Raw genomic sequence first — 12,190 nt, forward strand, 5'->3', positions numbered from 1 at the left:
AGAAAATTATCATTGTAAATCAGATTTTAGGCATAAACATATTTGACAAATAAAGAAAAATGTCAATATAAATCAGATTTGAGTTCAAAAAATGTTGCTTTCTTACGATTGTTTTGCTTCTTTTTCTGTTTAATATGACGTTTATTTGTTGCATTGACATTCATTTGTTGCCTAAGACAGCACAGGCAGAGAACCAGCCAAGCACAAGCGACGAAGCCAACTGCGCCTGAGGCCTACACAGCATTTTAAAATTTAATACAAATCTTAATAAACCACACAACACAACACAAAGCAAACAGTGCGCGAGCAAATGCACAGTTTGCCTACCCCCTCAGCTAAACTGAAAGCCTCAAGAGCGCCGCGAACGAGCAACTTTAACCTTAGACACCAGACCAAGCAAAAAGCCACTTGGGCTAAGCAGGCAACACAAAAAAAAAACCTAAGCTAGCACTAGGGGAGGGGAGAACACGCATACCTGAGGTTGAAGAGACGGTCCAGGAAGACAACTGCTGCACCAGGCAGCACAGGCAGAGAACCAGCCAAGCACAAGCGACGAAGCCAACTGGAAACTTACTTCTAAAAACTTGTCCTAAGCAAGGTGAAAAATATGAAAGTTTGGTCGAGCATGATCAAATCATACCTCTAGAACGGTAACAAAAATTCTTCAGGAACCACTCGAAAAATAACTCGATCAACGACAAAATAACTCGATCAATTACACTTTGAACCCAGAATTTTTTTTTTCTAAAGCTTTTACATAAGATCATCACAGTATTTAAAAGTTTTTCCACAACAAATCTTTGACATACAGCAACTGACGGACATTTAACGTTTCATTGCAACTGTAAAAATCGAATTTCAATTTTGTTTGATGGAGAAGGTAAATGTACTGAGTATTCTTGGATTCCTTTTTTGTTGTTTTCCTCCCGCGCCTGGAATTTTATGATACAAAATTTCAGTAAAAGTTGCTTAATTAATTTCAAGTTCGACTTATTATAAATTGAAGATTTGATGAGTACTCTACTCTAGCAAGCTCGAAACATATCTCAATCACTGTCGTCGACACAAACCTCTAACACATAAAAACCATACCTCGGGTTTGTCAAAATTATCAAACTTCGATCCAAAAAGCTCGAAACATACCTCGATCACGGTGGGAACATACCTTGAGCACCGTTTTCCGCGGCTAAACAAACAAATTGACGAGTATAAAATTTGTTGTTACGCTTATGACGCAAATTGTACAACAGAATCTCATTAAAGTGGAAAAAAAAGAGGATTCAAAACTTACAAATGACGCCAATAATTTTTACTGACGATAAATTATAATTCAAGCTTTTGTAACCTTATACTAGCTCAAATTTGCATCACAGACATTTTTGGTCGAATAATATCTCGCTTGGGTAAAGCAAAATCGAGGAAAAATAAACATACCAGGTTTCGGTTGCTACGTTGCATGCTTGGGTCAAGCATGTTCGATCACATTTTTATTTGTACGAAAAAACCGAACCGAGTTTTAACTAGTTTCGGTCGAGGCGTTCGAAGCATACAGAAAATTGGTTGAGACGGCCAACTCATACCGAATTTTGGTTAGTATGGTCAGTATGGTCACCTAAGTATTTTAGCCTTTGAGGCCGAACATAAACATCACGTAAAAATGTTAAGGTATTTCGACCCCTTGGCTGAAGGTATTTCGACCCCTTGGCTGACTGACCCTAAAAGTTTTCTACAGGCACCATAATCGATTTCTGGAAAATTTTTGATCAATTTAAGTGTCTAACTTAAAGAATTTAGAGGAAAAAAATTACATCTGGTGTAACTGATAAGGGATGGGAATTGGGAGGGGGGGGGGGGGGGGGGTTGCGGGATAAGAATTGGTGGGGGGCATGGGGGACGGTTGATCTTGTTTTACAAGGTTTCTAGTCAATTTTGGTATCTGTAACGACAATTAACAAAAGTTTTCATTTTTTTTCTGTCATTCGAAAATTTGAAGAAAAAAAAAGTGAAAAAAATTGATTTAAAATCGATTTGGATTGATTTCAGTTTAGGTCAGATTTAAGATCCACTCGAAACGATTTAAAATCGACTGGAATCGATTTTTTAAGCGTTGAAATTAAATCGATTTAAATCGATTTAAAATCGATCCAAATCGATCTGATTTTTTCTTTTTGATTAACTTACTTTTTTACAAATTAAATCGATTTCAATTAAATCTGCATACTTTTTTCATACTAAAATCGATCGAAATCCGTTTTTGTCAGTCCGGGTAGTACGCTGCGTTAAATTTTTTCCTGGTAAGAGGGAATGCTGTGACGTGTTTTGTTCAATCGCGTGGTTTATACCACTGGAGGTCAGTTGGTAATTAGTACCCGCCAGTTTTCACTCAAAATCTAATGGTCTTCGAGATTCAGTTGCCGGTATTTCAAAACTCTATGGTGGTCTTTAGCTTAATTTCTCATCGAATTCTCTTGTTTTATTATTTTAACTTTATGGGTTTTTTGAAGACTCAATTAGGGTTGAAAAATTACGGTATGTTTTGAGCTGAAAAATTGAGCGTAACTTGATGATAACATAAATATGAAGATGTGCAACAACTGAAAGATTCCAAAGATTAGGAGAACTCGAATGAAAAAATAATCTGATGTCTTTACTGTTGGTATTAATCACAGATATGACCGTTTCTGAACGGACTAGATGGTTTAAAACGTATAGGCACTGCTTTAATAACAACGCTGTGTCTATTGAAGAAATAGAAAATTCTACAAAACTCAGTGGCTAAATTATACCACGCCAAAAATAGTAAAAGCAAAGAAAACTTCTTTAAATTATGCTTTTTTAGACAAGAAATACACCGCATTATGGCTGAAAACTGTCTAGATTCGAACTATGCAGACCGAATTTCAGACGCAGCATTAGTCAAGGATTTGCTCAGTTTGTGCAATTTGCACATCCAAGATCCCTTCAATCTCGACAACACATGGAATCAAACGGAAAGCAAAGAAGACGATGACAATGAATTGGACGAATTAGATGAATCAGATGAATTGGATGATCTTTTTGACAATGTGACTCATTTGAGCACAGAGGAGCCAAGTAACACAACTGAAGTTCAAGACGAAGAGTCAAATGATGAAAATGAGGGGTCAAGCGTATCAGAAGAGGGCGAGTCTTTTATTGAGAGGCTGTTTCATTGGGTTATGTCTTGGGGCTAGAGTCAACCCATATATTCGGTTCAAAGGGTCACGTATAAATGCAACTATTGCGGTTTCGGGTCACATTTGCCATGGAATTAATTCAAAATTTTGAATTTATAGTAACTCAAAGCAAACTGAAAAAAAAATTGTTCTCTTTAGAGCCTATTAACTACAAAACGAACTCTTTTTTTTCTATCAAGATTTGAAATGAGTTCTATGAAGAAGATATTTTGCTAATTTGAAGTGTAGTTTGAAAAACTTATAATCAGATTCGTTTCTTTTTTGATCGGAAACTGTTGAAAAAAAATGCTTCTGATCTCGAAAAAGTAAAGCCACATTAAGCATGGTCATGAAAAAAGTTCATATAATTCAGGCCACAAACGGTATACTGAGAGTCTTGATCTTGGTATCACATGAAACTTGAATCGCTATTTTCAATCGAAACTGATGCATAGTGGATATTATTTTAAATTAAAGCAAAAGGTTGCAGCTGTAAAATACACATAAGTCCAGAGCGATCAAAATATCTGACTTGAGTCAAACAGAATCGATGAAGTTCAAAACATGCCGTACACTTGATCATTCAGTTCAAAAAGAAGATGTTGCCTCGAGCCAGAAACATTTTGACATTATTTTAACCAAACTCAATCAAAAAGAGCAAAAAAAAAGAGTTAAAATATAAAAATTAAATTCTTAAATTATAATTTTCGGGAATACGCATTTGCAAATCATATTATCTTAAAACAAACAATCTTTGTAAACTAAAAGCTACAGCTAAACTGAATGCAGACTTTTGATACAATCTACTGGTTGTTAAGTTTGGAACTGTGGACGCTTTTCTGGGCAGTGTGTTGCGGAGGTTACATGGCGTGTCTGGACTGCTGTTCTGGCAACATATCTTCTGCACTGTCTTGTTGTACCACGTGACTCCTGGGTTGGAACAGTTATTGAGTCTGTCGCAGCCTTTGAACAGTACATAGGATCCACTGGCGTCTTCGCTCACCAGAGTCTGAAAATAAGAATAAAACTGTGTTTTTTCAAGAAAAGTAAACTCCCATTTGATTCTAGAAAGTCAAACGTTTCAATTTGCTTACATCATTCGAAGCAAGAGAAAAACGCAGAGGTTATAATTATGGCAAGTCCAAAAAAACGGCATGAGTGATAATTTCATTGGCATAGGTCATAATATAATAATTGCGTACGCTATATTCAAATAATTTATATCTATTAAACTATAGGTTTTGATTAATTGAATCAGTGCTTGAGGCAGTAAAAGTGGAATCAGTGAAAAAATCAAAACCATTAGCAAAAAATCAATGATCTAAACTATTCAAGCGACTACTTTTTTATTCGAATTACATTCGAAATAGTCAAAATTATGGAAATCAAAAATCAAATTGTGGCAAAGTATGAACGGCGTTTTGGTCAACTGCATTTATTATAAATTTTTTAAAAAAGTTTGTTTTTACTACATGAGAGTAGTTTTGGCTACTCACCAGACAAAATTTCTCTTTGCCAGTGCATCTGGCGTCTAGAGACAGTTCGTCGTTCATGAAACAGGGGTTGGTTGTCCTCATAGAACACAGTTTGCAAGTGAAGTCTGAAAAAGGTAAGTTTTATGCACAAAGTCTAGTGGGAGGTTTCAGTTAGTCAGAAACTATTAGTATAAATTACAAAAGCAAAACTGCATAAACCTTCATATATTAGCCTTTTCTTCGAACAAAGTGAAATGTAACAAATTTTCTCTCTACTTTAAAAATCTGCCCGGTAAAACTTAATATTTGGGTGGTATACTTCGTTTCGCATTATGCGTATTGCTACGAGGTGCATTTTGAAAGCAAGTTTGTACTTATGAAAATTGACCGTGTTATGCGTTGAGTTTTTGATAAAATTATGAAATAAAATTTACGATTGAGCTACGATTGAAAATAATTATCTGTCAGATGCGCAGAGAAAAATTCCAAAAAGCGCAAAAAAATTGAATGCTAAGATAAAAAAAACTGTCACAGGTAACCACCCTAAGAAATCCATTACTCAAGATACTTTCGCTAAGATGGTGCAATTCTCTTCTACTATTAAAGTTGTCGTGAATTTGTGGAACAAATTATCTTAATTCACTTTTTTTAAATATCAGAGAAAAATTTTTCGCAATGGTTACTTTCAAAGTTTATCAAACGATCAACAGTGAAATAAACAGACATCATTAGCAGAAAAGCAAGCATAAGAATTGAGGAGCCCATCAAGTCACTGCAAATAAATAGTTTCCTTGTAATTCGATAGAAACAGCCATTCAATTAGTATACCAGAATTGTTGTTCTATGAGTGGACATGAACAATGGCCTAAAAGGAGTCATTGTTCTAATCATTTGAAAAATGCAAAGGAATTGAGAAATTTTGAGTTCGGGTGTATTTTAGTTATTTTTTTGTTTTCCACGCAAAATCAGGTACCACAAACAATCAACGGAATGGGTCGAGTTGTATATAATATTAAAATCCTTTTAGTCGAACGACAATAGAAAATTGGAAAAATTCTTTTCTCAGTGTCGAGTAAAACTTGTTTGAAATTGTAGAGTTTTGGTCTCACTTCCAGCTAATAAGGTCAGCGTGCAGGCATTCAATGAATTATTTTGGCTTAATTAAAGCCGTGAAAACTTAGTTTTGATTCAGCAAAGTTAATTTCTAGTAATTTTAGCGCCATTTTGCACATCATAATTTCAAAAAATCAAAAAACTTTTTCTAAAAAATAGATAGGAAGCTTTTGTGATTTTTATAAATTTTCATTACAATTTTTTATTCGTTTTTTAAGCATTTTTTATAATGTTTTTTCTAAATGGTGTATTCGACTATGATTGTCGAATATGTCTGATTTTTTTTATTCGTTCAGATCTTTTTCATCAAATCGCACAGAAAAACATCACTATTTTTAAAAAAATGTTTTTATTTTGTTACGACTATGGTCAAAATATTTTTTGCTATTTGCAAAATAGCCGGTTATGCTTGTTTTTGTTTTCATTTTTCTCAAAAAAACAATCGCACGGCGCCGATTTTGATATGTACTAAAGCTGTTAAACTAAGATTTTAAAAAATTAACAGAAAAAGTCTAAAAATGCCAAAAAGGTGGTGTTTAGTTTTTTATTTTCCAAAAACCTCCTTTAATTAAGTTAGAGCTTTTAGACTAAAACATTTACAAAATTCTTTCTCAAAAAACTCTTGCTATCCAAGTGGAACTTAAAATTATTCAACATCGACTTTTAAAAAACATTCAACAAAAAATTTCCGTTTTTCTCGTTGTTTTCAAAATTTTATTGGAGCGATAACTTTTACTTGCTGATCAACTGGTTTTCTTTCTTCGATAATTGAATTGGAGATTTGAAGGAGTTCTCGAAAAAAAATGTAAACTCATATTCTATTGCTAAAATTTTTTTGTTTGATCTGAAAGTCAAGTGAATTCATACAATATCTTATTCATTGTTTCGAATGTAGGAGAAAGCGTATGAGAATTAAGTGACACACAATTTTTTATCAACCCGGGTATTTTAAAAATTTCTTTTTCAGGATTTCAGTTACAGGACTCGTCAATAAGATCTACAAGGCAACAATTAGAAGCCCCAACTTGGGGCTTTTAATTCTTGCCTTGTAGATCTAATTGACGAGTCCTGTAACTGCAGTCCTGAATTTTTTTTAAAAAAAAACACCCGGGTTGATAAAAATTGCGTGTCACTTAATTCTTGAAGAAAAAATTATTCCCTGTGCGGGTACGTCAAAAATTATCAAAGTTCGATCCAAAAAGCTCGAAACATACCTCGATCACAGTAGAAACATACCTTGAGCACCGTTTTCCGCGGCAAAACAAACATATTTACTATTATAAAAATTGTTGTTACGCTTATGACGCAAATTGAACAACAGAGTCTCAATAAAATGGATAAAAAGAGGATTCAAAATTTACAAATGACTCCAATATTTTTTTCTGACGATAAATTGTAATTCAAGCTTCCGTAACCTTATACTAGCTCAAGTTCGCATCACAGACTTTTTTGGTAGAATAATATCTCGCTTGGGCAAAGCAAAATCGAGAAAAAATAAACATACCAGGTTTCGGTTGCTACGTTGCATGCTTGGGTCAAGCATGTTCGATCATATTTTTATTTGTACGAGAAAACCGAGCCCAGTTTCGACTAGTTTCGGTCGAGGCGTTTGAAGCATGCATAAAATGGGTTGAGACGGCCAACTCATATCGAATTTTGGTTAGTATGGTCAGTATGGTCATCTAAGTACTTTAGCCTTTAAGGCCAAATTTAAACTTCACGTAAAAATGTTAAGGTATTTCGACCCCTTGCCGACGACAAAATTATATCTGGTATAACTGATGGAGGATAAGAATTGGGGGGGGGGGGGGGGGGGGTTCGCGGGATAAGAATTGGTGGGGGGCATGGGGGACGGTTGATCTTGTTTTACAAGGATTTTAGTCAATTTTGGTATCTGTAACGAAAAGTAACAAAAGTTTTCATTTTGTTTCTGTCATTCAAAAATTTGAAGAAAAAAAAGTAGTGAAAAAAAATCGATTTAAAATCGATTTGGATTTATTTCTTTTTAGGTCAGATTTAAGATCCTTTCGAAACGATTTAAAATCCACTGGAATCGATTTCTTAAGCGTTGAAATTAAATCGATTTAAATTGATTTAAAATCGATCCAAATTGATCTGATTTTTTCTTTTTGATTAACTTACTTTTTTACAACTTAAATCGATTTCAATTTAGTTTGCATACTTTTTTCATACTAAAATCGATCGAAATCCATTTTTGTCAGTCCGGGTAGTGCACTGCGTTAAATTTTTTCCTGGTAAGAGGGAATGCTGTGACGTGCTTTGTTCAATCGCGTGGTTTATACCACTGGAGGTCAGTTAATAGTTAGTACCAGTTGCCAGTTTTCACTCAAAATCTAATGGTCTTTGAGATTCAGTGGCCGTATTTCAAAACTCGATGGTGGTCTTAAGCTTAATTTCTCATCGAATTCACTTGTTTTATTATTTTAACATACTGGAATTTTTGAAGACTCAATTAGGGTTAAAAATTACGGTTTGTTTTGAGCTGAATGCTCTAAAATTGAGCGTAACTTGATGATAACATAAATATGAAGATGTGCAACAACTGAAAGATTCCAAAGATTAGCAGTACTCGAATGAAAAATTATTCTGATGTCTTTACTGTTGGTATTAATCACAGATATGACCGTTCTGAACGGACTAGATGTTTTAAAACGTATGGGCACTGCTTTAATAACAACGCTGTGTCTCTTGAAGAAATAGAAAATTCTACAAAACTCAGTGGCTAAATTATACCACGCCAAAAACAGTAAAAGCAAAGAAAACTTCTTTAAATTATGCTTTTTAGACAAGAAGTACACCGCATTATGGCTGAAAACTGTCTAGATTCGAACTATGCAGAACGAATTTAATTCGCAGCATTAGTCAAGGATTTGCTCAAATTGTGCAATTTGCACATCGAAGATCCCTTCAATCTCGACAACACATGGAATCAAACGGAAAGCAAAGAAGACGATGACAATGAATTGGACCAATTAGATGAATCAGATGAATTGGATGATCATTTTGACAATGTTACTTATTTGAGAGCAGAGGAGCCAAGTAACACAACTGAAGTTGAAGACGAAGAGTCAAATGATGAAAATGAGGGGTCAAGTGTATCTTTAGAGGGCGAGTCTTTTATTGAGAGGCTGTTTCATTGGGTTATGCCTTGGGGCTAGAGTCAACCCATATATTCGGTTCAAAGGGTCACGTATAAATGCAACTATTGCGGTTTCGGGTCACATTGGCCATAGAATTAATTCAAATTTTTGAATTTATAGTAACTCAAAGCAAACTGAAAAAAAAATTGTTCTCTTTAGAGCCTATTAACTACAAAACGAACTCTTTTTTTTCTATCAAGATTCGAAATGAAATCTGTGAAGAAGATATTTTGCTAATTTGCAGTGTAGTTTGAAAAACTTATAATCAGATTTCCGTTCTTTTTGTTCGGAAACTATTGAAAAAAAATGCTTCTGATCTCGAAAAAGAAAAGCCACATTAAGCATAGTCATGAAAATAATATAATAATATTATTATGAAAATGATATTATTATGAAAATACATTACATTAGTATGAAAATAGTATTATAGTATAAAAATATTATTTTAAACTAAAGCAAAAGGTTGCAGCTGTAAAATACACATAATTCCAGAGCGATCAAAATATCTGACATGAGTCAAACAGAATCGATGAAAATCAAAACATGCCGTACACTTGATCAAGCAGTTCAAAAAGAAGATGTTGCCTCGAGTCAGAAACATTTTGACATTATTTTAACCAAACTCAATCAAAAAGAGCAAAAAAAAAGAGTTAAAATATAAAAATTAAATTCTTAAATTATAATTTTCGGGAATACGCATTTGCAAATCATATTATCTTAAAACAAACAATCTTTGTAAACTAAAAGCTACAGCTAAACTGAATGCAGACTTTTGATACAATCTACTGGTTGTTAAGTTTGGAACTGTGGACGCTTTTCTGGGCAGTGTGTTGCGGAGGTTACATGGCGTGTCTGGACTGCTGTTCTGGCAACATATCTTCTGCACTGTCTTGTTGTACTTATTTATACTATGAAATAAAATTTACGATTGAACTACGATTGAAAATAATTATATGTCAGATGCGCAGAGAAAAATTTCAAAAAGCGCAAAAAAAATTGAATGCTAAGTTCAAGAAAACTGTCACAGATAACCACCCTAAGAAATCCATTACTCAAGATACTTTCGCTAAGATGGTGCAATTCTCTTCTACTATTAAAGTTGTCGTGAATTTGTGGAACAAATTATCTTCATTCACTTTTTTTAAATATCAGAGAAAAATTTTTCGCTATGGTTACTTTCAAAAGTTTATCAAACGATCAACAGTGAAATAAACAGACATCATTAGCAGAAAAGCAAGCATAAGAATTGAGGAGCCCATCAAGTCACTGCAAATAAATAGTTTCCTTGTAATTCGATAGAAACAGCCATTCAATTAGTATACCAGAATTGTTGTTCTATGAGTGGACATGAACAATGGCCTAAAAGGAGTCATTGTTCTAATCATTTGAAAAATGCAAAGGAATTGAGAAATTTTGAGTTCGGGTGTATTTTAGTTATTTTTTTGTTTTCCACGCAAAATCAGGTACCACAAACAATCAACGGAATGGTTCAAGATGTATATCATATTAAAACCTTTTTAGTCGAACGACAATAGAAAATTGGAAAAAATCTTTTCTCAGTGTCGAGTAAAACTTGTTTGAAATTGTACAGTTTTGGTCTAACTTCCAGCTAATAAGGTCAGCGTGCAGGCATTCAATGAATTATTTAGGCTTAATTAAAGCCGTGAAAACTTAGTTTTATTTCAGCAAAGTTAATTTTTAGGGATTTTAGCGCCATTTTGCGCATCATAATTTCAAAAAGTCAAAAAAGTTTTTCTAAAAAATAGATAGAAAGCTTTTGTGATTTTTATAAATTTTCATTACAATTTTTTTTTCGTTTTTGAAGCATTTTTTATACGAATGTTTTTTCTAAATGGTGTATTCGACTATGATTGTCGAATATGCTTAATTTTTATTAGTCTTTCAGATTTTTTTTCATCAAATTGCACAGAAAAAAAATATCACTAATTTTAAAAAAATGTTTTATTTTTGTTACGACTATGGTCAAAATATTTTTTGCTATTTGCAAAATAGCCGGTTATGCTTGTTTTTGTTTTCATTTTTCTCAAGAAACAATCGCACGACACCAATTTTGATATGTACTAAAGCTGTTAAGCTAAGATTTTAAAAAATTAACAGAAAAAGTCTAAAAATGCCAAAAGGTGGTGTTTAGTTTTTTATTTTCCAAAAACCTCCTCTAATTAAGTTAGAGCATTTAGACTAAAATGTTTACAAAATTCTTGCTCAAAAAACTCTTGCTATCCAAGTGGAACTTAAAATTAGTCAACATCGACTTTTAAAAAATACTCAACAAAAAATTTCCGTTTTTCTCGTTGTTTTCAAAATTTTATTTGAGCGATAACTTTTACTTGCTGATCAACTGGTTTTCTTCCTTCGATAATTGAATTGGAGATTTGAAGGAGTTCTCAAAAAAAACTGTAAACTCATATTCTATTGCTGAAATTTTTTTGTTTGATCTGAAAGTCAAGTGAATTTATGAATAGATGCTCAACTAATGAATCAATTCTGCCAAAATTTCCATCTCTCTTTTCGAAAGTTTTTGCGATTAACAATTCATGTAATGAATAGTGCTAAAAATTTCATTTATTCTCGTTTTATTTATAGCGCTCAATGAGAAGCTATTTTTTAAACGTACGAGACACTACGGATTGGTAAAACCACGTAATATTCACAATCGGCGAAGATAACTGCAACAAAGTTGTTGCTTTTTTTCACTAGAGTTTTTTTCATAGTTGCGAGAAAAAGGTTGAGTGATTTTCTCGTTTTAATGCTTCAGAACTAGTTGTAAAATCAAGCCTATCCGCCTAAATATTTACCTATGAGAGTTAAGATTTATGGTTTTCTTATATTCAGGGTCCCTGTATTTGAAAACAAAACCAAAAAAATTCATAGAATGTGAAAACCAAAAAGTCTGCGAATCGATGGTTTATAAGACAATGCTAGTCGAACAGCTTCATAAAATGAAAAAAATTACTACTCACCGAGTATTCATGCAATATCTTATTCATTGTTTCGAATGTAGGAGAAAGCGTATGAGAATTAAGTGACACACAATTTTTTATCAACCCGGGTATTTTAAAAATTTCTTTTTCAGGATTTCAGTTACAGGACTCGTCAATAAGATCTACAAGGCAACAATTAGAAGCCCCAACTTGGGGCTTTTAATTCTTGCCTTGTAGATCTAATTGACGAGTCCTGTAACTGCAGTCCTGAAGTTTTTTTTAAAAAAAACACCCGGGTTGATAAA

At 33.3% G+C, this 12,190-nt stretch overlaps 1 protein-coding gene across 5 annotated transcripts in view; it reads right to left on the reverse strand.

Moving 5' to 3' along the window:
• Positions 1-3,910: 3,910 nt before the first annotated feature.
• The window catches only part of LOC134846155 (uncharacterized), a 49,954-nt gene continuing 41,674 nt past the window's right edge, over positions 3,911-12,190 (reverse strand). For all 5 annotated transcript variants that reach the window (XM_063863389.1, XM_063863393.1, XM_063863388.1 and 2 more), the window contains 2 exons: positions 4,691-4,794; positions 3,911-4,203 (listed from right to left, as the gene is read on the reverse strand). In XM_063863389.1, coding sequence (XP_063719459.1) covers positions 3,928-4,203; positions 4,691-4,794 — 380 coding nt within the window. In that variant the 3' untranslated portion in view covers positions 3,911-3,927. The remainder of the gene's footprint in view (positions 4,204-4,690; positions 4,795-12,190) is intronic.

Source organism: Symsagittifera roscoffensis, chromosome 5 (genome assembly GCF_963678635.1).
Source record: "Symsagittifera roscoffensis chromosome 5, txSymRosc1.1, whole genome shotgun sequence".
Classification (NCBI taxonomy): Eukaryota; Metazoa; Xenacoelomorpha; order Acoela; family Convolutidae; genus Symsagittifera; species Symsagittifera roscoffensis.